This window comes from Felis catus, chromosome A1, assembly GCF_018350175.1.
Source record: "Felis catus isolate Fca126 chromosome A1, F.catus_Fca126_mat1.0, whole genome shotgun sequence".
In the NCBI taxonomy this organism is placed as follows: Eukaryota; Metazoa; Chordata; class Mammalia; order Carnivora; family Felidae; genus Felis; species Felis catus.
In genome coordinates this window covers 116,122,362-116,149,944 of record NC_058368.1, presented here as the reverse complement: position 1 = coordinate 116,149,944, position 27,583 = coordinate 116,122,362, and the positions used below count along the sequence as shown (strand labels likewise).

Sequence of the window (27,583 nt, the reverse complement as noted above, 5' to 3'; positions counted from 1 at the left end):
TCCCTGCCAATGCCACCAAACTCCTACCTCTGACCTAGCCCTAGGGGTTCCCCTCACCAGCTTCTCTTACTCCCAGATAGCCCTTTGGCAGTGACCCTCAATGAGGAGCAGCTACTCAGAGCTTTGCCACCTGAATCCAAGTGCAGAAGTGCTGTGTGCTTGATGGTAGTGAAGAGGGTTGGTGGAATGTGCAGGGAGGGGTGTACATGCACACAGGTGTGACCCCAAGACCCGGAATACGTCAGAAAGGCCTAGGTTAGTCTTGGGTGCAGGGTGTCTTTGGAAGGAGCTGAGTAGCTTCTAAGAAAGTCTCCCACCAACCTTTCTTGACTCGGTGCCGGAAGCAGTTGAAGACAGATGGAAGACACTTGGAAGCATGCCTGCAGCCCCCCATGTCCAACAACCTGCCCACCAAGCCCTGGGGTCTTTTCCAGAGTCACCAGACTCGCCAACCAGCAGTCCCAAGTTTGGGACTGCTGTATTGTACAAGCCTCGTGGGGCCATTGACGTGCTACTCAGAAACCTACTTCTGGGCAGCAGTGGGCATGTGGAGCGCCAGGCAGAAGGGCCAGGGCAGAGAAGACCTGCAAGAAATTTGAGCAGAGGCCTTCTCAGCTAAAGGCTCCAATTCCTCAATCACCCCTGTCCTGGAATCTGAAACCTTCACTTGGCACAGCCCAGACATTTTAAATGATTAATCAAGCGTTTTGAATTGGTGATACAGTCTTATTAGGCCCTCCCTTTTTGTGTGTGCATCTGTAAACAGTCCCAACCTGGGAGAGATCATAAGGAGAAGCAAACAAAAAGACTGGAGTCTCCCAGAGAGTTCTCATGTCTGGGCCTTTTAACACTCCAGCAACTAGGAGGCTGCCCCCTGGCCTCACAGCCCACATCACTGATGGACACCCAGGACTGCTCCTCAACCACTGAGACTACCATGGCCACTGGAGCTCCCAGGAAGTGCCCTCAGCAGAGATGGTGGCTTTGCCAGAGGCAGGAAGCTTGTAGTCTGTACTCAGCTGCCCTTGCCCAGTCTTGAGAATCTAGACCAACAGAAGGCAGCCAGTCTCCCAGGAGGTATCAGACGATGCCAGAAGAGCCCTCCTACTGCTCACACCAAGATCTTTAAGCAATTTAGCAATGAGCAAAAATCTCAAGATAGCCATAGGGATGGATCCTGTTCTTGTAAGCAGCAGAGAGGAAAGCACACAATTTGCTGAGGACTCATTTCACCTATCCTTGGATGTGCATGTGCAGCAAGATTATTTATTATTTGGCACACAGGGATGCACGGGTGAGAAAAGATGTCTCAAAGGCACTACCACTGTGCCACCTGCTCTCAGAGCCCAGGTACGTATGCTAAGGGGAATGGTGATGGGTGAAGGGTGATTAGAAATGGTGAAGGCAAATGAGGCGGTACAGTTTTCATTGGCGTTTCAAGGTTAAAAGCAGGAAAGGTTGGGAAAATGCCTACTTTCGTCTTCCTCCACAGGCAGGATGTGGGTCTGGTACGGCCAGAGCCCTGGCTTAGGCTCTGCAATAGCAGCTGTCTTTGCGGGGCTAAGCTCATGACGTCCCCAGGCCTCTCGGCCCACTCTGCTCCTCACGCCTCCTCCTCCTCCTGTGCCTCTAGTTCTGGCAGCCCTGTCTGTGAAATTAAGTCTTCCAGGATACCCACACCAGGTACTTTGGTATGGGAGACAACTGCAACCAGTTCACCCACCCACCCATGTAGCTACTGACTGCCATCCAAGTGCCCATGAAGCCCATCATCCATCATTCTTTAGGCATCGAGTGCCAGGTGTGTATGTGGATTGGTACAACAAGGTGAGAGAGCCTGCTGACCTCCATGAAGGCGGGTGTTTGGAGATCTCAGAAGTGCACTTGCCACCATCCTGTGAAGGAAGCAGTGGCTAGACAAAACCAAGATGGAACCTTCTGAGTGACAAGGGTCTAAGGAGCCCCAGTCCTCCAAGCCCCCAACCCCCTGTGGCTCAGTCACCAGGCCAGCATGCTAGCCCTGTCCACCTCCCTATCAGTCGCATAAACCACAGACCTGATAAAAAAATTTTTTTCCATAAACCACAAAAACAACCACATTTGGACACATTGTGCCTGTCTGACAAGTAGGACTGCAGTGCCACCACCTCCTGTGGCCTTATCCTTGGGCTGGACCTGCTGGGGCCACTGATCCTTGGGGATCAGGTTGGCCAGTTATTTTGTGGCAAAAGAATGCTGAGCTCAAAGAAGGGAAGTAACTTGACTGAGGTCACAGAATGAATGAAAGGCAGGTCATGGCTTCTCCCCCGGCCTTCCTGCCTCCTTTGCGTATCAGTTAGTCTCACTTCAAATCAGATAGGAAGCCTGGCTCCAAATGACCTGAAATGTGGCTGTGTATGGAGGGGTGAAAGGCCTTTCTTTGGGCCCTGCTCTCCCTCAAAAATCCACGGTCTGTGTTGGGAGAGCAAGATCTAGTCCTTGCCCTGTTCCAGAGTGTGTCCCCAAGATAGTCGAGTCCACTACTTCAGAAAGACGTGGTCAGCAGTTGACTGACTAGGAGGCAGAGTGAATTTCAGGGACCTTCTTCACACTTGAGTTTGCAGTCCCCAGGCAGGCAGGCAGCAAGCGGGTGTGCTGGCGCAGAGGGAGGTGCTTCCAGGGGGTGGGCAAGGAGAGATGACTGTTCTCTAAGGACAGTGGCTGTGTACATGGGTTCCAGAGGGGCAATGACCAAGTTCCAATCCTGAAGCTGCCGCTGACTGGTTGTGTTCTCTGCGTCCCAGTCTTCTCACTTGCAAAATGAGGGAGGGGGCAGTAGTATCTAAGAGTCTAGGTTTTCTGACAAAAACATAAGCAAATAAAGTGCTTGGCCCAGGGCCTGGCATCAAGCTAAAGAGGGAAGAGGACTGACGTAGGAGCCACAATAAGATGACGTCCTATGGAAGAAATCACCGGAAATCTAGGTTTTCTTATTCTGGGTCTCTGTGCAAGCAGGGGCTCCTCCAGCCAATCCACCTTCACATTGGGGTGTGTGTGTGTGTGTGTGTGTGTGTCCCCAAGTCATCACAGGAAGACAAAAGCAGGGACACTGGCAGTCACTGCAAAGCACAGCTGCTCAAAGAAAAGGGGAAATGGCCAGAGAAGAGGCAAGGGGCTGTGTATATGCCTGGGGGCTAGGGAGGCAGAACACTAACACCTCAGCTGTTAAGACCCCTCAGAGACCAGAGAGGGTGCAATATTTGGAAACATTTCATTAGTACATTTGAGCATTTGCCTGTTAGATAGGAGGAGTTTGTGGCTGTCATTAAGACAATGGAGACACACAGGTCCACAGAAGAACAGGATATGAAACAATATGAAACGATGGTTAAGGAGGAAAGGATGTACACATTTAAAAGACTAGGAGTTGGGAAGCCTGAGTTTTTCTTTTTTCTGAAGACAGCCAAGAAACTGGGGAGGGGACTGAAGGTCTCTAATGGGAAGGAATAAACAAGATGACAACACAAGCAACAGCCGATTCCTTGGCACCCCACTCTTCCACTAAAAGTCTATACCACTGCCTCAGACCAGGAGAACCATGGGCATGAACAGGGGAAGAGGTCTACAAAGATCAAGTTGTGAATGATGATGGCTGACCTGCCCAAGCCCTTCAATGTTCTGGTTGTCTTTTCCTAGCCACTATTATGTAGACCACACCTCATTTCCTGCCAGACTTCAGAAGACACTACTATAATCAATTATAACCCAGGGCTTTAACTCTGGAATAATCACCACACAGCTAATGAAGGACGAGGCTGCCTTATGTCATTAAAGGTTATATAGCACCTAAGAGCAAGCAATATCCTTTAAAAAATTTTTTTTAAGTTTATTTTGAGAGAGAGAATCCCAAGCAGGCTCCAAGCTGTGAGCACAAGAGTTGGATGTGGGGCTCCATCTATCAAACTGTGTGAGATCATGACCTCAAGTGAAATCAAGAGTCACACACTTAGCTACCCAAGCCACCCCATGCAATCTCATTTAAATACTCATCAGGCCCTGTAACGATCTAAAGATTTAATGCAATTATAATAATAATAAAAAAAAAATCCCATCACACCTTTTTTAAACTGATTCTAAAATTTGTAGAAAGGCCAAAGAACTAGAATAACTAAAACAATTTTGACAAAGTTGGAGGAGTTAGACTATCTTAAGGTTGAATATCAAGCTACAGTAGTCAAGACAGGGTATTGGCAAAGGGAATGACACAAAGATCAAGGGAACAGGAGAGAGGACAGTACCAGACCCACATAAACATGGCCAGTCAATTTATGACAAATATGGAAAAGCAATTCAATGGAGAAAGGACAGTCTTTTCAAACAAATGAAAAAACTAGCATGAAAAACATTTTAAACCTCACATTTTATGTAAGAATCCAAAATGGATCACAGATCTAAATGTAAAACATAAAACCAAACACTAGAAGAAAACAGAAGACAATCTTCATGACCAGGGATAGGGAGACTTCTCAGACCTGATGCCAAAAGCATGCTCTACAAAAGAAGAAAAAATGAAAAATTGGATTTCATCAAAACTAAAGCCTTTTTCTCTGTGGAAGACACTTGAGGGGATGAAAAGACGAGCCACAGACTGGGGAAAAAATACTTGCAAATACAATCCCACAGAAGACTTGTATTTACTTTATCTAAAGACTCTTGAAAAACACTCCACAGTAATAAAACAGCTCCATTTAGAAGTGGCCAAAGGACTCCAATACTTCACCAAAGAGGATAGAAGGAGGGCATTTAAGTACATGAAAACATCATTAGCCTTTTAACAAATGCAAATTAAAGCCAAAATGAAATACCACTATACACCTATGAGAATGGCTTAAAAAAAAAAATACACCATCAAGTACTGGCTAGGACACAGAGCAACTCGAACTGTCAGTTATTGCTGATGGAAATGCAAAATGATACAGCCACTCTGAAAAATAGTAGCTGTTTAAAGTTAAACATACACTTAATCATATGATCCAGAAATTCCACTGCTGGTTATTCACCTTTGAGAAAAGAAAACCCGGTCACACAAAAACTGTAGCAGTTTAAAGTTAAACATACACTTAATCACATGATCCAGAAATTCCATTTGTAGGTATTTACCTTAGAGAAATGAAATCTTATGTTCATACAAAAACTTGTACATAAATTTGCAATTACCAAAAAGTGGAAATAACCCAAATGTCCATCAAGAGGTGAATAAAATGGTATCTCTATACAATGGAATGCTATCCTTAAATCAAGTACCCACCAGAACTTAACAAATATACTAGCAGTTACACACTGATGATTTTATTTGCAAGGCAGTATCGCAGAGGGACATTCCAGGGCAAAACCCACCCAAACTAAATCTCCCTTTGCCAAATATACTGGAAAACCTGGAAAGACCAAAGGCTTTCAAATCTATTCCTCAGGTCCTTGGGATCCCATAAAAAGGCAGGAAGTGCCTCCTTGCCTCAATAGCAATTGCACAGATTCTATTTTCCATACTAGAATTGTTTGTAACGTTTCTTTTGAAAAGATCTGTATTAGATTCCTCAAACTTGGGAGGCAATGAAAAAAAAAAAGATCTGTATTAGAAAAGAAGGGCCTCCCTGAAGGCAAACACCCCAATTTGCTTGAGGAGCAAGGTTTCCTCTGTCAGTAGCCTGACCTGCTTACATGGTGCCTGGCATTTCTAGAACTTGATATCTTACTGCATGAAATTTTACTGCTTCCAGTGTGGCTGGGGTTCCAAGCCTTCATGCCCCAGCTGGTTCTTTGCACCTCTGGACTCCTCTTTTTCAGGCCTACACAAATATCCACCTTCCTCCATACCGAAGGAACCCTGTTCGCTGGTCCTAGCAGTCCTGTCTTTCCCTGTTGGTGTCCTTCAAAGAAAAGGAACTAGAGAGAAACCCACCCCACCCCTCAGTGACAATAGTGTGACTAAGTCCAAGTGGGTTTTTGTTTTTGTTTTTGTTTTTTGGAGAGAGAACATGCCAATGGGGGGAAATGGGCAGAGGTGGAGGGGGGAGAGAGAGAAAGAGATTAAGAATTTCAAGCAGGCTCCATGCTCAGCACAGAGCCTGGCAAGCGGCTCAGTCGCACATCTCTGGGATCATGACTTGAGCCAAATTCAAGAGCTGGACATTCAACTGACTGAGCCACCACAGGTACCCTGGACATCGTGAATTCTTACCTTACCGGACCTTCCAGCAACATTTGATGGTAACTCATCACTTCCTTTCTCTTAATACACATTCTTCTCTACTTCAAGGACACCCCATTCTCCTGGTTTTCCATACCCGACTCCTTTGTAGGTTTCAACACCTATAGGTCCAAGCTGGTTTTCCTTAAAGCTCAGTCCTCCACTGCCACCTCTTTTCCCTACCCACCTTGACCTCATTCACGCCCACAGCTCCTATTACCACCAACATGCCAGTGCTTTCCATGGCGCTATATCCAGCCCAACCTCTCCTCTAAGGTCCAGGGGTATGCAGCTGCTTACCTGACATCTCCACTGGAATGTCTCATTGACGTCTTGACACCTCCATCTAACCCAACATGTTCAGAGCCCAACATGGTTTTCTTCCTCCCAATTAGAGTACCTTTCTTTTGTTCCCAACATCCACAAACCCTAGGCATCCAGTTCCTCAGAAGCTTAGGAGTCATCCCTGACTGTGCCTTTCTCCTTCAATCCCCATATCCAATCCATCACCACCTCCTCTTGATTTTACTTCCAAATATCTCAGATGCATTCATGTGAACCTATGCCCTGTCCAAATCATTCTATATATGGAAGCCAAAGGGATCTCTTAAAAATGCCAGTTTGGTCATGTCATCCCTTTAACACCCTTCAGTGGCTTCCCACCTCTCACAGAACAAAAACTAAAATGTTTAACTGGGATTAGGAGCCCCTTGTCTTGCTCTTGCCCGTTTCTCATCTGTCCCCAACATCCCACTGTTTTCTGCCATGCTGATTTCCTCTTCTGATTTCTCAAAATGAGTCATGTTCTCTCCTGCCACTGGGCCTCTGCTCCTGCTCTTTGTACAACCATTTTGCCTATTAACACCTATTTGTCTTTCAGATCTCTCCCAGACTATTCAAGAAGCACTCCCCCCCCCCCCCCCCCCCGCTTTATGTTTTCATGGCAGTATGTATCTTCTCTTTGTAGGAAAGAAGAATATTAAGTATTACCTGGGGGATTATTTAATGTCTGGTTCCTTTCCTAGAATGGAAAGAAGCTCCATGATGGCAGGGAGGGGGTCTCTTCTGTGTGGTCAATTACCTAACACAATGGAAATGGTCAGCATTTAGTGAATGAATGAATGTTGCTCCTTGTAGACTGGTGGTGGTTCCCCAGGAGTATGCATGGTGTGTATTGAAGAACTCCTCTTCCCACAGTTTAAAGTGTCCCAAACAGGGTGGGGGGTGTCTGGCTGGCTCAGTTGGTAGAGCATGTGACTAATGACCTTGAGGTTGAGTTTGAGCCGCAAGTTGGGCATAGAGATTATTTAAGAAAAAAAAAATTTTTTTTAAATAAAAATAAAGTGGGTTGTGGGAGGAGGGATGGGCTAAATGGGTAAGGAGCATTAAGGAATCTACTCCTGAAATCATTGTTGCACTATATGCTAACTTGGATGTAAATTAAAAACTTAAAATTAAAAAAAAGAAAAGAAAGTACCCCAAGGCAATGCTGTGATAAAACTGGGTTAGAATCTTCTCATCTATGATCCTACTGGAGTGTAGAAATTATTTTCACCAGAAATGTAATATTTTTTTAAAAAGAATCCATCCGCAATCCAAAAAATCCATTAAAACTAATGTACCTCAGAAAAAATCCAATTTTAAATTTTTTTTTTTTTTTTTTTTTTCAACGTTTATTTATTTTTGGGACAGAGAGAGACAGAGCATGAACGGGGGAGGGGCAGAGAGAGAGGGAGACACAGAATTGGAAACAGGCTCCAGGCTCTGAGCCTCAGCCCAGAGCCCGATGCGGGGCTCAAACTCACAGACCGCGAGATCGTGACCTGGCTGAAGTCGGACGCTTAACCGACTGCGCCACCCAGGCGCCCCGAAAAAATCCAATTTTAAAAGCCAACATAAGGCTATGCAAAAGCTATGTGATGAAAATTATACGATTTTACTGGAGGACATAAAAACAACTAAAGGGAGAGATACCATGTTTATGATAGGAAGTTAGTACTATAAATATGTCAACTCTTCTCCCAATTATTCTGTAACTTACATACTCTTCCAATTAAAGCCAAACATGTTGCTTTTCTATAGAAATTGACACATTCATCCTAGAATCCAGATTAAAGAGTAAAAGGCCACGAATAGCCAAGCAAATTCTGAAGAGGAAAAAGAGGTATATGTACATATGTGCTAAGGGTAGGAAAGATGCTTATTGGACCAAACCATTCTGATTCTAGCTTGTTCGTATAGGGGAACTTAGTATATGACCAATCTTATTTCAGATCAGTGGGGAAAGGATGACCTAATGATGTTGGAACTAAAAGAAGAAAACCAGAACTCTAACCAACACCATGATCAAAACTAAAATTAAGTCAACTAAAGACTATGTGAAAAAAAAATTAGAAGGTAATATGCTTGTCTTTGTGATCTTGGAATAGAAAACGATATTTCAAAGACCCAACACAAAGCATAAGGGAAAGATTGATAAACATGACATTTAAAAACTTTCATACTAGAGGGGCACCTGGGTGGCTCAGTCAGTTGAGCATCCGACTTTTTCTTGCAGTCTGTGAGTTCTAGCCCTGTGTTGGACTCTGTGCTGACAGCTCGGAGCCTGGAGCCTGTTTCAGATTCTGTGTCTCTCTCTCTTTCTGCCCCTCCCCCCACTCATACTCTGTCTCTCTCTTTCAAAGCTAAGCAAACATTAAAATTTCTCTTAAACTTTTTGGGGCGCCTGGGTGGCGCAGTCGGTTAAGCGTCCGACTTCAGCCAGGTCACGATCTCACGGTCCGTGAGTTCGAGCCCCGCGTCAGGCTCTGGTCTGATGGCTCAGAGCCTGGAACCTGTTTCCGATTCTGTGTCTCCCTGGCTCTCTGCCCCTCCCCCGTTCATGCTCTGTCTCTCTCTGTCCCAAAAAAATAAATAAACGTTGAAAAAAAAATTATAAAATTTCTCTTAAACTTTCATACTAGAAAAGTACACTATAAAAAAGACTAAGGTAGATAGGGAGAAGATATTGGCAAGCCTGTCAAAGTGACAAATATTAGTGTGTGGAATATTTAGAGATTCCCTATAAACCAATAAGACAAACCAATAGGAAAAAAAAAATCACAGGATCTGTAAATCACCAAAAATTTTTATTTTTATGTTAAGGTCACTAGTAATCAGGTAAGGTAAATTAAAATAGTAAAATACTGAATAAAATACCTAGGAATAAACCTAAGCAAGGTAGTGAAAGACCTATACTCTGAAAACTAATAAACACTGATGAAAGAAACTGAAGACAACACAAAGAGATATTCCATGTTCATGCAATAGAAAAAGTACTTTTGTTAAAATGTCCATGCTATCCAGGGGTGCCTGGCTGGCTCAGTCAGTGGAGTGTGCAACTCCTGATCTCAGGGTTGTAGGTTTGGGCTCCATGTTGGGTATAGAGATTACTTAAATCTTTTTAAAAAAGCCTTTATCATCCAAAGCAATGTACAGATCCAATGCTGTCCCTATCAAAATACCAGCAACATTTTTCACGTAACTACAATAATACTAAAAGTTGTATGGAACCACAGAGATCTCAAATAGCCAGAGCAGCCTGGAGAAAGAACAGAGCTGGACATAAAATCCTAGATTTCAAGATCTACTACACAAAGCTATATAGTAAAATAAATGATATAGTACTGACACAAAAACAGACACAGAGATCAATGGAACAGAATAGAGAGCTCAGATATAAACCCACACGTATATGGTCAATTAATTTACAACAAAGGAGGCAAGAATATACAATGAAAAAAAGACATTCTCCTCAGCGAATGGTGCTGAGAAAACTGGACAGCAACATGCAGAAGAATGAAACTGACGAGTCCTTACACCATAAACAAAAATGAACTCAGATTAAAGACCTCAATGTGAGACGTGAAATCATAAAACTACAAGAAAACACAGGCAGTAATCTGACAGTGGCCTTAGCAACATTTTTTTTGGTATGCCTCCTGAGGCAAGGGAAGAAACAAAAGCAAAATTAAAGTACTGGGACCACACCAAAAAAACCACCTTTTGCACAATGAAGGAAACCATCAACAAACCATTCTATTTTCCATACCAGAGTTGCATGTAAAGTTTATTTTGAAAAGATCTGTATTAGAAAAGAAGGGCCTCCCTGAAGCATGGATATCATATGCTTGTGTCGGGCCCACTGACAGACACCCCAGGCAAGGATGTGGAGAAAGAGGACTTATTTTGCGCTGCTGGTGGGAATACAAACTGGGTGCAGCCACTCTGTAAAACAGTATGGAGCTTCCTGAAAAAATTAAAAATAGAACTACACTACGACCCAGCAATTTGCACTACTAGGTATTTATCCAAGGGATACAGGTATACTGTTTTGAAGGGACACATGCACCCCAATGTTTATAGCAGCATTATCAGCAATAGCCCAAGTATGGAAGGAGCCCAAATGTCCATCAATGGATAAATGGATAATGAAGATGTGGGGTGTGTGTGTGTGTGTGTGTGTGTGTGTGTGTGTGTGTATAAAATGGAGTTATGAAGATGTGGTATATATATACAGTGGAGTTATTACTCAGCAACCAAAAAGAATGAAATCTTGCCATTTGCAACTACGTGGATGGAACTGGAGGGTATTATGCTAAGCAAAATTAGAGAAAGACAAATATATGACTTCACTCATATGAGGACTTTAAGAGACAAAACAGATGAACACAAGGGAAGGGAAGCAAAAATAATATAAAAACGGGGGACAAAATATAAGAGACTCTTAAATATGGAGAAGAAACGAGGGTTACTGGAGGGGTTGTGGGAGAGGGGATGGGCTAAATGGGTAAGGGGCATTGAGGAACCTACTCCTGAAATCATTGTTGCACTATATGCTAATAAAAAAATAAATTAAAAAAAAACGGGCAGAGGACCTGAATAGACATTTTCCTAAAGACATATAGACACATGAAAAAATGCTCAACATCACTAATCATCAGAAAAATGAAAAACCCACAATGACAAAGCACCTTACACCTGTAAGAATAGCTAGAATCAAAAAGGCAAAAAATGACAAATGCTGGTGAGGAGGTGGAAAGAATGGAATCCTTGTGCCTTGCTGGTAGAAGGTAAATTGATGCGGCCACTGTGAAAAACAGTATGGAGGTTCCTCAAAAAGACTTAAAAAAGGGGTGCCTGGGTGACTCAATTAAGCATATGATTCTGGATTTAGGCTCAGGTCATGGTATCACAGTTTCATGGGTTCAAGATCTGCGTCAGGCTCTGCACTGACAGCGCAAAGCTGGGCTACTTGGGATTCTCTCTGCCCCTACCCTGCTCACATTCTGTCTCTCTAAAAATGGATAAACTTAAAAGCAATTTCTTTAAAAAAGAATTATAGTATGATCCAGTTACCACTGGGTATTTACCCAAAGAAACCAAAAACTAATTTGAAGAGATAACATGCACCCCTATGTTTATTGTAACATAATTTATAATAGCCAAGATGGAAGCAGTCCCAACTGTCCATCAATAGATGAGTGGATAAAGAAGATATGGGATGGATATTTTATATATATCCCTATATACATACATATATTTGTATGTACGTGTGTGTGTGTGTGTGTGTGTGTATTTAGCCACAAAAAAAAAAGGATGAGATCTAGTCATTTCCAACAACATGGATGGACCTAGAGGGTACTCTGCTAAGTGAAATAAGTCAGATGGAGATAGATGATACCATATGACTTCACTTATATGTGGAGTCTAAAACACAAAACATAAATTAAGAACAAATCCATAAATATAGGGGAACAAACTGCTGCCAGAGTGAGTGAGGAAATGAGGGATGGGCAAATGGGTGAAGGGTTGTGGGAGATACAGGCTTCTAATTATGAAATAAGTTACGGGATGAAAGGCACAGCAGAGAGAATATGGTCAATGGCATTGTAACACTGTTGTATGGGGACAGATGGTAGCTACACTTGTGAGCAAAACATAATGTATATACTTCTAAAATCACTACTGTACACCTGAGACTGTGTTTTAACTATATTTCAGTTTTTAAAAAACTATATGGTATTAGCATATAAATTAGACACAGAGATTAGTGGGGCAGAATAGAGAACCTAGAAAAACCCACGCTTATATGGTCAATTAATTTATGACAAAGGAGGCAAGAATACACAATGGAGAAAAGACATTCTCTTTGATAAATGGTGCTGGGAACATTGGACAGCTACATGCAGAAGAATGAAACTGATCACTTTCTTACACCATACACAAGAATAAACTCAAAATGGATTAAAAACCTAAAGCCATAAACTACAAGAAAACACAGGCAGTAATCTTTGGCATCAGCCTTAACAACATTTTTCTGGATATTTCTCCTGAGGCAAGAGAAACAAAAGCAAAATTAAACTACTGGGATTACATTAAAAGAAAATGCTTTTGCACAGCAAAGGAAATCATCAACCAAATGGCAAAGCAGCCTACTGAATGGGAGAAGATACTCGCAAGTGACATATCCCAAAAGGGGTTAACACCAAAAAGCTACAAAGAACCCATACAACTCAACACCCAGAAAATAATTAACTCTATTAAAAATGGGCAGAGGACCTAAATAGACATTTGTCCAAAGAAGATGTACAGATGGCCAATACACAGATAAGAAGATGCTCAACATCACTAATTATCAGGCAAATACAAATGAAAACCACAATGACGTATCACTTTATACCTGTCAATATGGTGATCATCCCCCAAAACAAGAATCAACAAGCACTGGCAAAGATGTGAAGAAAACGGAACCCTTGGGGTTCTTGGCTGGCTCAGTGGAGTTGAGAGACTCTTGATCTCAGGGCTGTGAGTTTGAGCTCCACAATGGGTGTGGAGAATGCTTAAAAATCTTTAAAACAGGGGCGCCTGGGTGGCGCAGTCGGTTAAGCATCCGACTTCAGCCAGGTCATGATCTCTCGGTCCGTGAGTTCGAGCCCCGCGTCGGGCTCTGGGCTGATGGCTCAGAGCCTGGAGCCTGTTTCCGTTTCTGTGTCTCCCTCTCTCTCTGCCCCTCGCCCGTTCATGTTCTGTCTCTCTCTGTCCCAAAAATAAATAAACGTTGAAAAAAAAAATTAAAAAAAAATCTTTAAAACAAAGAAAATGCAACTCTTGTGCATTGCTGGTGGAAATGCAAACTGGTGCAGCCACTGTGAAAAACAGTATGGAGGTCTTTAAAAAATTAACAATAGAATTACCATATGACCCAGTACTTCTCCCACTGGGTACTTACCCAAAGAAAACAAAAACACTAATTGAACTATGTTTATTGTGGCATTATTTGCGGTAACCAAGACATGGGAGCAGCCCAAGTGCCCATCCGTAGATGAATGGATAAAGATGATGTGGCACATGTAAAAACACCCCCCCCCCCCCAGAGACACGTGTACTCGTGTACACACACACAGTGGAGCATTACTGAGCCATGAAAAAGAACGAGGTCTTGTTATTTGTGACAACATGGATGGACTCAGTATTACGATAAGTGAAATAAGTCAGATAAAGGCAAATACCAAATGATTTCAACTTGCATGTAGAATTAAATAAACAGTCTTAGAGAGAGAAGCGCGGGTTGCAGGAGGGGAGGTGGGTGGGGAGGATGGGTGAAAGAGATAAAGGGATTAAGAGGTACAAACTTCTAGTTATAAGTTAGTGGCAGAGATGAAAAATACAGCATAGGGAATACAGTCAGTGACAGCATATTAATGTTATACAGTGACATCTGGTGACTGTACTTATTGTGGTGAGCACTGCACAGTGAATAGAACTACTGAGTCACTATGTTAAAAAGACAGTAAGATGCCACTTCACACCTGTCATAGGTGCTAAAATGTAAGACTGTAGGTTAGGTACTTTTAAAAGAAAGAAAAAATGGAAGTGGTGCAGCACTAATTGTTTATTCCAGTAACAAGGCAGTGGGCCTGGAGGGAGCACTTGGGTCCCGACTGCTCAATTCAAGTTGTCCAGGAGGCAGCAGCAGCACAGGGCAGTCCAACACGCGGCCAGGGCTGCCTGACACCCGGTGTCCACGTCCATCTTCCTTTCCCGTTCCACCACGTACACTGGGGGCAAGGCAGGGGCAGGGGAGAGAAAGACCTAGTCAGAGGAGACTGCGAGTAGCAGCGTCCTATGCAGGTAGTATTTAGCACAAGCCACGGAGACTCCCACCCTCTCCAGAGGGTCAGAGCCATGCCTGTCTGCTTCCCTGCTCCATCTCTGCTCCAGTGTCTGGCACACATCAGGCATTCACTAAACATTTCTTAAACGTGTGAATGAAGGGGACGGCTCAGCAGCTGTCAGACCACTGTGTACTGACGCCTCCCCTGCCCCAAGCTGACAATGAAACCCAACCCGGCACCTAACTTGAGGCTTGTCCAAAGTGGTCCAGTTTGCAGTGAGCCCTGTTCTCAGCCTGGTGTGGCAGGCACTGGCTGAAAGCTTTATGCATTATCTCATTTAATTCTCACAACGGCTCCAGCATCGTTTCTAATTCTATGTCACCAGCATCATTTCTAATTCTCAAACACTATCAGCAAGTGTGAACTGGCAGAACCTATTTTATTTATTTATTAAAAAAAATTTTTTTTTAACGTTTATTTATTTTTGAGACAGAGAGAGACAGAGCATGAACGGGGGAGGGTCAGAGAGAGAGAGGGAGACACAGAATCTAAAACAGGCTCCAGGCTCTGAGCTGTCAGCACAGAGCCTGTCACGGGGCTCGAACTCACGGACCGTGAGATCATGACCTGAGCCAAAGTCGGCCGCTTGACGGACTGAGCCACCCAGGCACCCCGGCAGAACCCCTTTTAAAGAGATAGGGGGCAGTGCATATAGTTCTGACTCATAAAATCCACACTGAGGGTTTTTCCTACAGAAATAATTGTCCCAATGTTCAGATATGGGTATAGTGTGTCTGCTATATCAAAACCCCAAATTAACAATGACCTTAGTATCAATGGGACACTGATTAGCTAAATCAACACATACTGTAAGACAGAAAACTAAACAGTCTTTAAAAAGAACTAGGTAGGGGTGCCTGGGTGGCTCAATCAGTTGAGTGTCCGACTTCCCCTCAGGTCATGATTTCACAGCTCTTGAGTTCAAGCCCCGTGTCGGGCTCCGTGTTGACAGCTCAGAGTCTGGAGCCTGCTTCGGAATCTGTCTCCTCTCTCTGCCCCTCCCCCGCTCCCACTGTGTCTCTCAAAAATGAATAAACATTAAAAAAAAATTAAAAAGAACTAGGCAGTTCTTCCATGTTGCCAACAAATTAAGCAAGGTACATGGCATGCCTTATTTGATCTGTACGAAGAAAAGGATGCACACATATACAGAAATAAGTTTCCAAAAGGATACAAGAAACTTAAAGGTCAGGATGTGGCAAGGGGTAGAGGATTTTACATCTGCATTTTACATTTTCCTTAATCCAGGAAAGTGAATCTTTGATTCCAAAGCCACACTCAAAGCTTGCTTCTTCTGGACTGTTACTGCCGAGTCCTATTGGCAGGAGGGAGGACCTGTCCATTTTCAGCACACCTTGGACCCCTACTAGCCTCTACCACAAGTGTCTGGGGGCAGTGGGTATTGACCACCCTGGCTCCCTGGTGGCACCCACCCTAGTCCCAGACTGTCTTCCCCGTGTCACTGTTACTTAGAAAGTGCCACCCTCACCCCAACCCTGGCCAAACTCCACCTAACGTGTGCTCCCAGTTATTTTTGCTCCTCTCATAACCTGACTTTGCTCCTGTGACCCATAGCCCTCCCTATCAATGATGTCTTCAATGCAATTCTGACTCCTCTCAGGCCTTGCTGGCTCTCTCAGGGCAAACCCAGTGAGCAGCATATTCAAATCACTGCTCCCCACTCCCTCCAAGGAGCTCGGAGACCAGAGAGCACCCCTGAAACTGGTACAGTTCCTAAGGCTGAGCCCCGTGCATCAGAAACAGGCCACTGCCAAGGTTCCTCCCTCTCCACCATCACCAGCTGGTGGCATTTCAGAAATCACCAAACCCCAGCCTCTTCTGTTCCTCCATGTTGAGTTTGGGTTTAGGTTTGGGCAGGTGTCAGGAGCCCACCTGAGCCCAGGCCTAGAGAAAGAGGGCACCAAGGGAGAAGGGACAGCCAGTCCCTATGTACACCCCAGAAGATTCCATGATCTTCCAAGGGGCGTCTTCAGGTCCCTTGACAACCCCCACGGCTCTGCTCTTTGCTCACTCCTGGAGGTGAACATCATGCTCTTTCTCTTCTGGCTTCCTCAGCAGAGCCCCTCCACCCACCACACCCCTGTCTGTCACACCTCAGCAGTATACCTGTCAGAAACTTCAGTGCCTACCCATCTGACCCTGAAAATAGTGCCCATCTCACCCCTTGGCCCTCTTTTGACACTGGCAACAAGGTCACTGGGCTTGTTCATCTTCGCTTTCCTGGAAACATCCCCTCCACTCTTCTGTTCTGCCTTTGGGGCCTTATAACACCCCAGATTGTTGGGACATGGGATGGACGCCACCTCAGCCAAGGTACCAGTCCACTGCTCCTAGATTCCACCCTCATCATTGCTGTCTTTGTCATCAGACTGAAGTCTGTAGAGCCCTGCATATTCCCATGTGAAGAACACACTGTGGTCCCATTCTACAGAGGAGGCAACTGCTCAAGAGAAGTCTACGTGGTCTGTCCAAAATCAGCTAGAAGGTAGCATTCACATGTCTATTTCCTGACTCTCCTCTCACGCAGCACACACCCACTGTTCTGCACGTACCTGCCCAGCATGTCACTCCTTTGCTCAAAGAGCAAGGTTCCTCCTTCCTATAGCACTTTCTCCTTGGCTATCTGGACTGTTCACAGTCAGACTGCATGGACCCCAGGGGTGTGTATCTGCCCTTGTTCAGCAGCCCTGCTACCTAGCCTGTTGAGGGCCTCAGGTACCTTGCCTTGCTTTTGCAGACTCAACTGGCCTCACGTATCACAGCCCCTTTCAGGAGACCTTTGAATACTGTGTGAGAGGTGGGGCCAGTGCTTCCTCTCTGACTGTGGGGAAGCTACCTCTAGGCACATGCACAGTGTAAAGGGTAGTACCTGAATGACTGATAATCCAAAGAAAAGTGTTAATTCTACGTGGTGAATTTCCTCTGGGCTTCAAGCACCAAGGCCTGTATTTAGGTGGGTGCAGAACTGTGGTCCCTGGAAAGCTGGGACAGGACAGCTCTGCGGTGAGGAGGCAGGAGCCCACTTAAGGTTGTACACACAGAGCAGAGAGAGGTGCCGTGAACCTCCTGCAACACTCACTGCCGCGGTGGGCAAGCAGTACCACCTGTCCCGTGGACAGACTGCCCAGCACAGACCAGGCCACGCAGGAGCTCGATTTACTCTATGCCCCACCCTCCAACACCCAAAACACAGCCTGCAGAGGGCACTAGCTGTGTTCTCAGAAAAGTTCTGTCCCTGTCTCCCTAGCCTCCTCTCTTACAGCTGGCCTCTGCTGTTCCAACATCTCTTCCAAGGAACCTGAACCTGAGGTTCAGCAGAAGAGTGAGAGAGATTGAGGGTGAGAGTGAGTATGTGTGTAGAAGGCAGCAGGGTTCTCAGATTCCAGACATGGGAAGTTCAGAGAGTAGCAGAGAAGGAACCCTTCCCACCTGACACTGTCTCTCCAATTCTGGTCACAATTCCCAAAGACACCCTGTTCCAATTTAGTATTAGACACCACAATTAGGATTTTAGAACAAAGATTTTTATATGATGTTATCCAATTGGATTTAAACTAGGCTCATCTACACATTGGCCACATAACCTTGGGCAGGTGACCGCTTCTCTTAGCCTCAGTTTCCTCTGCTGTAAAATAGGACTACATTGATAATCTACACCCCACCGATTGTTGAGAAAATCAGGAGACCAGGCACATTATAAAATACTTAGCACAGTGCCTACCACATTGTAAAGCTTTCGATCAATGTTCCCTGATATTATCACTATTATTCAAGTGACCATGACCCTGCAGGCAGACCCCTCCCCTGACTTAGTGGGCCTCTTTCAGACAGGTCCACATAGGCAGAGAGAAGGGGGCTCTCACCTGACTCTGGGGAAAAGCATCAGAAAGAAACCAGAGGCCAGGGAGCAGAGTCACAGGCTGTTCTGGGAGCAAAGGACCCTAAGGCCAGCTGGCTCTTCACTGTCTGGAGGACAGGACAGGTCCAGCCCCAGGCAGGCACGTGCCCAAAGCCACTCTGAGGGAAGGGGGTCAATGAACAGAGCCAGGCCCCACTTCTAGCAGACCCATGGTGGGAGAACATAAAATGTTGGAGGGGGAAATGCCAGGAGCACAAGGCCCTACCCTGACCCCAACTCATGTCATACATACACCCCCCCCCCCCCCCCCCCCCCCCCACACACACACGCACTTTTCTTTTTGCCTCAAACACATGGCATCAGAGCTCAGGATCAGGGGGACATGGTCACATCTTTGGCAAGTATGACCTTGGGAAACTCCAGCAGGGCCCAGAACAGAGCAGCTTCCAAGAGCAGGGGACAGGGAGCTGGGATCCCAAGTCTGGGACAGAAGGACCTGGCCAGCATGGGAACAAACAGGACAACAGCACAGGGCCTGTAATCCAAGGGCCAGAGACACTTGTACCCTGTCAGGCTCATGCCTAGTGACAACCCATCCCCCCGACGGGAGTCCTGGGCACACTGGGCTCTGCGGCCACCCATTCCAGCAGTGAAACCCCACTGTGGGTTTCACAGGCACCTCCAGCCCTGAGGCTGTACAGACAGTGACATCTGTGAATGCAGACAACAGCCCACCTCCAGGATCTGTCTGTGCGCTCCTTGAACCAGCTCTTCCTTCTCTGTCCCTGCCCGAGGAATGGCTCGCCTGCCCCAGAGCAGAGGAGCATCCCCTTTCCTCCACGTCAGCTCCAGGAATAGCTGCCTGATTCATTACCAGGCCCCTCCCAGGGTTTAGGACGGAGACCTAACTTGAGGTTGGGTTACTGTGTGAACGGCTCTTCTTCCACGCCCCACCCACATCTTTCTGATTCTCTGAGAAGCATCTGATCTGCTCTCTGGCAAACCTGTCCCTTCATCCTCCAGCATCTAAAGCAAAGCCAAATAAAGCAACCGTCAGGAGACTAAAACAATGGCCACAGTACTAAGCATGTATTGATGCCTTCTCTCAACTCATCCCCAGCCCAGACTCCTCTACACTCCCTTCCTTCCTTCTTGATTTAGGCTCCAGGGCGGCTTGCTCTGACTCGGCCCTCCCCTTCACCTCTCATAACCTCAGTGTCTTCACCTGCAAAAAAGCAGGGTTGACAGTGCTATCTGTAAGCGAGGCCCCAAAGAGATGAAAATGCATTGACAACAAGATATGGCTTGATCCTCCCCCTCCTGGGCCCTGCAGCCATGCGCCAGAGCAGAGGGTAACAGCCCTAAGAGCAGAAAAGTAGCAGAGAATGTTCTCCTCGTTCTCCTGCTGGGCCAGACGCATGAAGGCCAGCGCAGGGTGGATGGGAACGGGGAGCATGCAGTCTCCATTAACCTGCACCAGCAAAAGCCTCTCAGCCAAGGATAAATGGCTACAGTGCACAGAGACAGGGTCCTGGCCCCATTTTATAAGGGCTGCATGGCCCACGGTTTTATCATGTCGTGGGCTCAAAGTCTACCGGGACACTGATTCTTAACGTCCTTAACTATGCAAAAGAGCTGTGGTTGGCTCAAGTGCGGATATGGAGAATTTCTATTAAGAAATTAATAAAGAGAATAACCATATAACCATCAAGAAAAAAATTCACAACCAGCCATCTCTACTTCCTAACTGACCTGGCAGTCTGGCCTAAAGAAGTCTCATCAAGAGGTAGAGACCCATGCCAGGACCGCTGAATCCATCAAAAGCCCATCATCCCCCAGGTGTGTACACCTCACCAGTTGCCAAGGGCTGTTGGACTAGGTTTAAACTGGTACAGGGAAAACCAGTCCCTGTGGCAACCCCAAACACCAAAGTATTTAGAAAAATATTGTACTCCCCCATGAAAAAAATTTACATATAATTCTAATAATGTTAAATGCTGTATAAGATCTGGATGAAATAAAGACAAATTACAAGAACCAGCAGAGATGGGAGAGAATACTGTGCCTCACAAAGCTGCCACGGGTGGAAGAAAAATGGTCTCAACAGCCTCAGTTGTCAGTGGGCTCAGGGTTTCAGGTCCCCAAATGGAGCCAGATCAGAGACAAGGTCAAAAGGCCAGCCCAACTTGGGTCAGGAGGGGCAAAGTCAGAAAGAGCATGCACCCCTAGAGCAAGCCAGCTCTAATAAGGACACTACCAACGTCCACCAGCAAGTGACAAGGGTGCCCCCACAATCACAAAGAAGTGGCCAACTAAGTTGGAGTTGTAATGCGCAGTAGAAGCCTATCAAATATCAAAATGAAGCTTGATGTTACAAGTGGTGCTTAAGTTGGAGTCTAAAATTAGATGGTGAGTAAAGCTAACTTTTGGTCTGTAAGCCTAGCCCTCAGTGGAGAAGGGCAATTTATCAGAAAATGACCTTCAAAGACATCTTGCTGCTTGTGCTTTAAAACTTTGACCCATAAGAACTGAAAGGATGAACTCGAACAGGTATTTATGCACCCATGTTTATAAGCAGCATATTCACAAAAGCCAGAAACGGAAGCCCCCAAGTGTCCACTGACGGAGAAATGGATAAACAAAACATGGTTAATACATATGATGGAATAGTATTCAGCCTTAAAAAAAGGAAATTCTAACACATGCTATGACTTGGGCTAACCTTGAGGACATGATGCTAACACATATATGGCTATCACAAAAGAACAAATACTGTATGACTCCACTTACAAGAGATACCTAAAATGGACCGACTTCTAAGGCAGAGAGTAGAATGGTGGTTAGGAGTGGCTGGAGACGGGCTTATTGTTCAATAGGTATAGAGTAAGTTTTCAAGAAGATGAAGTAAGTTTTGGAGATGGATGGTGGTGATGGCTATACAATACGACTGTATTTAAGGCCAATGAACTGTATATTTAAAAATGGTTAAAACGATACATTTTATGTTCTGAGTATTTCACCATATACAAAAACCCCTACCTTTTTTTTTTTTTTTTGAACATTTATTTATTTTTGGGACAGAGAGAGACAGGGCATGAACGGGGGAGGGGCAGAGAGAGAGGGAGACACACAGAATCGGAAACAGGCTCCAGGCTCCGAGCCATCAGCCCAGAGCCTGACGCGGGGCTCGAACTCCCGGACCGTGAGATCGTGACCTGGCTGAAGTCGGACGCTTAACCGACTGTGCCACCCAGGCGCCCCAAAAACCCCTACATTCTTAAAAAAATTTTTTTTTTAATGTTTATTTATTTTGAGAGAGAGAGAACATGCACGCAGTCAGGGGAGGGGCAAAGAGAGAATCCCAAGAAGGCTCCGCGCTGCCGGCACAAGCCTAACACAGGGCTCGAACCCACAAACCACGAGATCATGACCTGAGCTGAAATCAAGCACTGGATGCCCAACCGACTGAGCCACCAGGCACTCCCCAAACCCCTACATTCTTTAATGCTTTGCTTACTCATGAGGACTCCAGGCACCTCGCCGCCCTGGGAAGGAGACACCAAGGCTGAGCTTTGCAGCAGGCAGAACTCCAAACGCGAGCGGTTCAGGAGCACTTACTCCCACAGCAGTTTCCTGCGGTTGGGTAGTGCCCACCGACCCTGGGCCCTCCGGGGCCAGCCTGGACCCGGCCAGCAAGAGGCACATCGTGCTCATAAAAAACCCAAGTCCGCTCTGCCTGCCATATGTCCACCCGCCTTCCTCCCTCAACACTCCCGCAGACGGCTCCGATTGTGCGGCACCACCAGAGGATGTGGCAGACACTGCTCAGTCTCCCTCCCACCTCGTGTAGCCTGCCTCTCATTTTTCTGACACAGCCCTGCAGGGGAGTCCAGGAACAAAAGACACCGTACCCGACTCCGGGAGCTCACAGACCACTTGGAAAGAAGAGCCAGAGACCCATCTGAGGAGCCACACGGGGACATGCCACACTGGGTGGGACCAATAATAAACACAACTGGCATTTGGAATCAGGACATATCCTTTCAATGAGCTACAGGGAAAGGCATGTCCATCTTATTAGTGCCCCGTCGTCATGTCTCTTTCTCTTCCACTAATGCAAGAAAATTTAAAGAAACGATGGCTACTGAGTGTCTCATCAAGAAGTGGGCGTCACTTTAGTTTGGACCCGGCTTCTGACTGAGTCATCACAGCCCGACTCTCCTTGCCCCCAAAAGATGGCAGACAAGGTGGTTAATGCACGATCTGCCATTTCATACCCTGCTAAGAAGCTGGAAAGATGCCTGGAACTAGGGAATTGCAGAAACAAAGCAAGGAGAGAGAGATCAGAAAACAGAAACTCCCAATGTCCCTGGCTCTTGAATATGACAATGACTGTTATGACTTTGAAAGCTAAAAAGAAATCAGGAAAATTATTATTTTCCAGGTTTTCAGGCACTGGGTTACAGAAGAAATTGGAGAGGTAGTATACTAAGAGGAGCTGGCTCTTTGGGACTTGTCCAAAAGGGCAGAGATGGCCAAGGAGGTAGCTGCTGGGTTCTACCAATTAGTGTCCAGGCACAGACAGGCACAGGTTGCTCTGTTATCAGCAATGCTTGTCTGACTCACACTGAATGACGGCCTCAGGAGTTTCATTCAAATAGGACTTGCTGCATTTTGTAACAAGGTAAACACTGCCATATCGTTTTTACTGAACACAAAGTGTGTTTTTATCTTAGGTATACAGACCATAACTGGCTTCTACACGCACCAGATTCCTGTGTTACTGATTAACAGTTCTAAGCAGATATATTTATGCAAAACACCCCAGGTTGTTTCTTCCCTCCACTGTCTGGATGAATTTTGCAATAGTAAAAGACTTGTGTTTTCAGGTGACTGTACCTCAGTTTCAGGCCCTGGTGAGAACAAGGTGAGTTCTCAGGTCAGGGATAGAACCGATGACCATTCTCAATAAACATGGTGAGGGGATTCAAGGCAGACCTCACTTTATAAGGACTGTCCTGCCTCCCCAACTCCCTGCCCACCATTTCAGAGCAATAATGGTCATCCCTGTAGATCAAGAAAGAACTGTATGGGGTGCCTGGCCCCCACTAAGTCATCCACAACAATCTCTGCTGTTCTGTAACCCCAACACAGCAACGTCAACCCAAAAGGCAATGACAAAAAGTCCTCACCCACTGTGGTGAATGTGAGGCCAGAGAAAGGGAGATAGAGGTGTGGCCTTCCTTGTCTGTAGGGCTGTGACTAGAACCCTGCCAGGCTGGAGACAGGTCTGGGGTTTAGGGAAACAGCTTCCTTCTGTGGTCATCTGATGAGTTCTAGCTTGCTTGTCCAAAGAAGCCTGATAGAAAAAAGTCTCCAACATCATGACCAACTACCTTTCCACTGAAACCATGAGAGAGATGCTAATCCTTGCTAGGAAAACCCTAAAGTGGTAAAATGAGTGGGCTTAGCCTTGGAGGCAGAGTGGCCATGCAGGGAGCCGCCAATGTGTCAGGAATGACAGAAGGCATCTGACCACTCCCCATCCACCGAACAGAGTTCAGCGGCCCAAAGCAGTGTGCTTATTTACAGCACCACCAGTGCGGAGAACAGGAGGCTTCTCAGCAAACTCTGGAGGTCCAGCACACTCAAGCCAGTACAATCATCACTGGCAGGAGGACCCCTCCTCAGGTCACAGCACAAGCAGACCCGAGTGACTGCTCCTGGGCCTAGCAGCTCGCCAAGGAACACTGGAGAGAGGAGGGGAGGGGGCCTTACAGTTGGATATCCTGGGGTCCACTCTGGGTGCCACCTGGAGGGCGTGATCACCTCTCCTGAGCTCAGGCTCCTCGTCTACAAAATGGGTATAATAACAGTACCTATTCCTTCACTGTGTTCTTCAGTAACTTAATGGATTAATCCACCTAGGCCAGGGCCTAGTGTACAGCAGGTACTCAGTATATGCTAGCTGCTATTATTCCTCCCAAGACAAGAGACCTGAAGGTTGGAAGGCAGGGCTCCCTAATTGCTGAGCACCTGGCAGCAACATGGGCCCAGTGTAAAGCTGGTAGGGAGATCCTACAGTCAGTTTCCACTTTATAGGAGCAACCAAGATCTTTCTGAAGAATAAACACAGGATTCAGAAATGGGGTAAAAGAAGCATCTATTTCCCGTTGGGACTGCCCAAGCCCAACTGCTTGTGGACACCAGGCTGCTGGGCAGTAACTGAGAAAGGCAGGGGCAGTGTCTCCTAATGATGTTTGCAAGCACACAGCCTTGGTACTTACCCATCCTTGCCCTTATCGGCAGGATGGAGCTGGTGACCACCCAGAACCCTCTACCACTACCCACCTTCTCCGATGCCTGAGATGCCTGACCAGGGGAGTGGTCAGGTATTCTTTTTCAACCTCCAGGAGGAACTCTGGTGACCCTTAGCTCCTGATTCCACCTGGATAAAAATACTGAAGACTCCCTAGGGGTGCCTGGGTGGCTCAGTCAGTTAGGCACCTGACTTGGGCTCAAGTCATGATCTTACTGCTAGTGAGTTCGAGTCCCATGTCAGGCTCTGTGCTGAAAGCTCAGAGCCTGGAGCCTGCTTCCAGTTCTGTGTCTCCCTCTCTCTCTGCCCCTTTCCCACTCATGCTCTGTCTCTTTTGCTCAAAAATAAACAAACGTTAAAAAGAATTTTTTTTTAATAAAATTAAAAAAAAAAACTACTGAAGACTCCCAATGTCACTTGCAGCTCTATTTTCCTAGCCTAGCCCAAGGCACTCAGGAGTCCTGGCATATAGGAGATATGGAACAAACCAATGAATGAGTAAACAAATGAACCAACAATTTGCCTCACACATTACACCTTGGCTGGAAAAACCGTTTCCAGCCTGTCTTGCAAGCAAGCTGCAGGTTTGGGCTTAGCTATTCTCTGAAGCAACAGCAAAGCAGTACTAAGAAAAAATACGAAGGTCCTATCAGTTTTAAGCTCTAAAGGAAGGGGGTCACTCCCTCCTCTATCAGCTCAAACCCTTCAAGAGACCTCATTCAGCCCAAACTTTCTTGTAGTGGCTGAGAGAGCAGTCTCTGGTATGGGAACCAGCACTTTATCCCACAGGGGATTGAGCTGACCAGGGGGAGACCTTGGGAGTCAAGCGAGTAAAGGGAGCTCAGGGTCCAGAGGCTGGTTAGGCTAGGGAGAACGGGCCCCATGGAAGACACCTTCTCCCGAGAGGCCTCTGGAGAGCCTTTACTTCAGACGTACACGCCCAGGGCATCCTGCCCATAGCCTTGAGGAGCTCATAGTTACCTGTGGCTGCCCAAGGGTACTCGGACAGGGCTTTTTTTTGGCGGGGTGGGGGTGGGGGGTACTGACCCTTCATAAACTACACATGATACACATCCCACCCAAGAGCAAAAATCCATTTTTACCTATTAAGAACTCAAATACAATCTTGCACTCTCTCTAAAATCCTTCAGGCTGTCCTCCAGACAACCAAATGAAGTCATTTCAAGGGTAAATGGAAAAGCTCAGAGGGAACCAAAACACTACTGAAAAAAAAAGTCTACTGGCCATTTTTCCCCATCTTGCCCTACAGAAAGCACAACTGAAAGGCACTGAGGGGTACCTGGGTGGCTCTGTTGGTTGAGTGTCTGACTTCGGCTCAGATCATGATCTCACGGTTCATGAGCCTAAGTCCTGCATTGGGCTTGCTGCTGTCAACACAGAGCCCGATTCAGGTCTGTCCCCCTCTCTCTGCCCCTCCCCTGATCTCTTTCTCTCTCAAAAATAAACAACATTAAAAAAAATTATAGAGGGGCGCCTGGGTGGCGCAGTCGGTTAAGCGTCCGACTTCAGCCACGTCACGATCTCACGGTCCGTGAGTTCGAGCCCCGCGTCAGGCTCTGGGCTGATGGCTCAGAGCCTGGAGCCTGTTTCTGATTCTGTGTCTCCCTCTCTCTCTGCCCCTCCCCCGTTCATGCTCTGTCTCTCTCTGTCCCAAAAATAAATAAACGTTGAAAAAAAAAAAATTATAGAAAGGCACTGAAAACATTCCCAGGCTACTCCCAATTTATGGTCTTTAAGCAGGTACGTCCTTGAGAAGAGGGGCAGATGCCTGGAACCCCAAGGAGAAAGCTCTGTCCACATGGCCCCGCCCCCGCCAAGTACATCCCTAAAATCTCTAGAAGGAGACTGTGTGCGCCTGCACATGTGGGTGGGGGTGAGGGGGCGTAGAGTGGGGAGAAGGCTCTAGTTTCTTCTCCAAGCTGCAGAAAGCCTCTTAATTCTAAGGGCACCCTGAGGAAGTGTGCCACCTTCCCGTTCAGGATCTCAGCCTGGACACACAAGTCACCTTTGATCAAATGAGGAAAAAGGCCCTGAGCCTCGCGGTGGGAAGAGGAGGGGAACGGTACTGGCCTCTCAAAACCCAAAGAGCTGCAGCCCTGATGGCACACATCAGCAAGCTTCCTGCTGTAAGCTGATGAGCCTTTCCACAAGAGTCCAGAGCAAAGTGCATGTTTCCTGGAAGAGGGGAGCCAGGCAAGTGTGAACAGAAGACCAAGGCAGCCTACAGATACGGTCAGCACCCATTCACTGGTCTGTCTCTGTGGGTCTGTCAGCCGCCCCCAAACTGTCGGCTCAGCTCAAACAGCAGGGGAGCAGGGTCCTCTCCACTGCTGTACTCGCCACAGGCCAGCTCCTGCAGACACAGGTTTACCAGATTCGGGGGGTAGGCTTGCTACACCTGGCATGGTCCATTGGAATAAAACGCAACCCCCTTACCCTCTCTGTGGCTCTGTTTCCTCACCTGAAAATGAGACAATAGAACCCATCTCTTAGAACTGTTAGGAAGAGTATATGATTAACTCCTTGAAAAGCAGTAAGCACAGTGCCAGGCACAAAGTAAATGGACAATAAATTATAGCTGTTACGTTATGAACTAAATAAAAGGCAAAAAGGAAAAGAAAAGCAATCTACGTTAGAGTTTTACACGGTTTTGAGATTTTTCGTAACAACAGTAACTCGTGCTGGGGGCACACTCCCGTGTGAAGTCAGCAGTGCGAGACTGATGTCTAAAATGGAGCCCTCGATGACAAGTGACCACCACTCCCTAACGTGCATAGTCTACAGGGCCAAGATGCAGCAGATGATATATAGGACCTAAGGAATTGAAAATGAGACTAACATACTAAGTGAATTCCAAAAAGGGCTGCATTAAAAAAAACTAAACACGGCGCAAAAGATTCACACCAAAATGTTAACTCCTA

General features: G+C 46.2%; 1 protein-coding gene across 6 annotated transcripts in view; it reads right to left on the bottom strand.

Annotated features, from left to right (window-relative positions):
* CYSTM1 (cysteine rich transmembrane module containing 1) overlaps positions 1 to 27,583 on the bottom strand; it is an 85,925-nt gene that overhangs the window by 3,639 nt on the left and 54,703 nt on the right. For 5 of the 6 annotated variants that reach the window (XM_019833036.3, XM_019833033.2, XM_045059921.1 and 2 more), the window contains exon 3: positions 14,142 to 14,325. The exons of the other annotated variant lie outside the window; for it this stretch is intronic. In XM_019833036.3, the coding sequence (XP_019688595.1) occupies positions 14,213 to 14,325 (113 nt within the window). In that variant the 3' untranslated portion in view covers positions 14,142 to 14,212. Of the gene's footprint in view, positions 1 to 14,141; positions 14,326 to 27,583 lie in introns of those variants that run through there. 6 annotated transcript variants of the gene reach the window in all.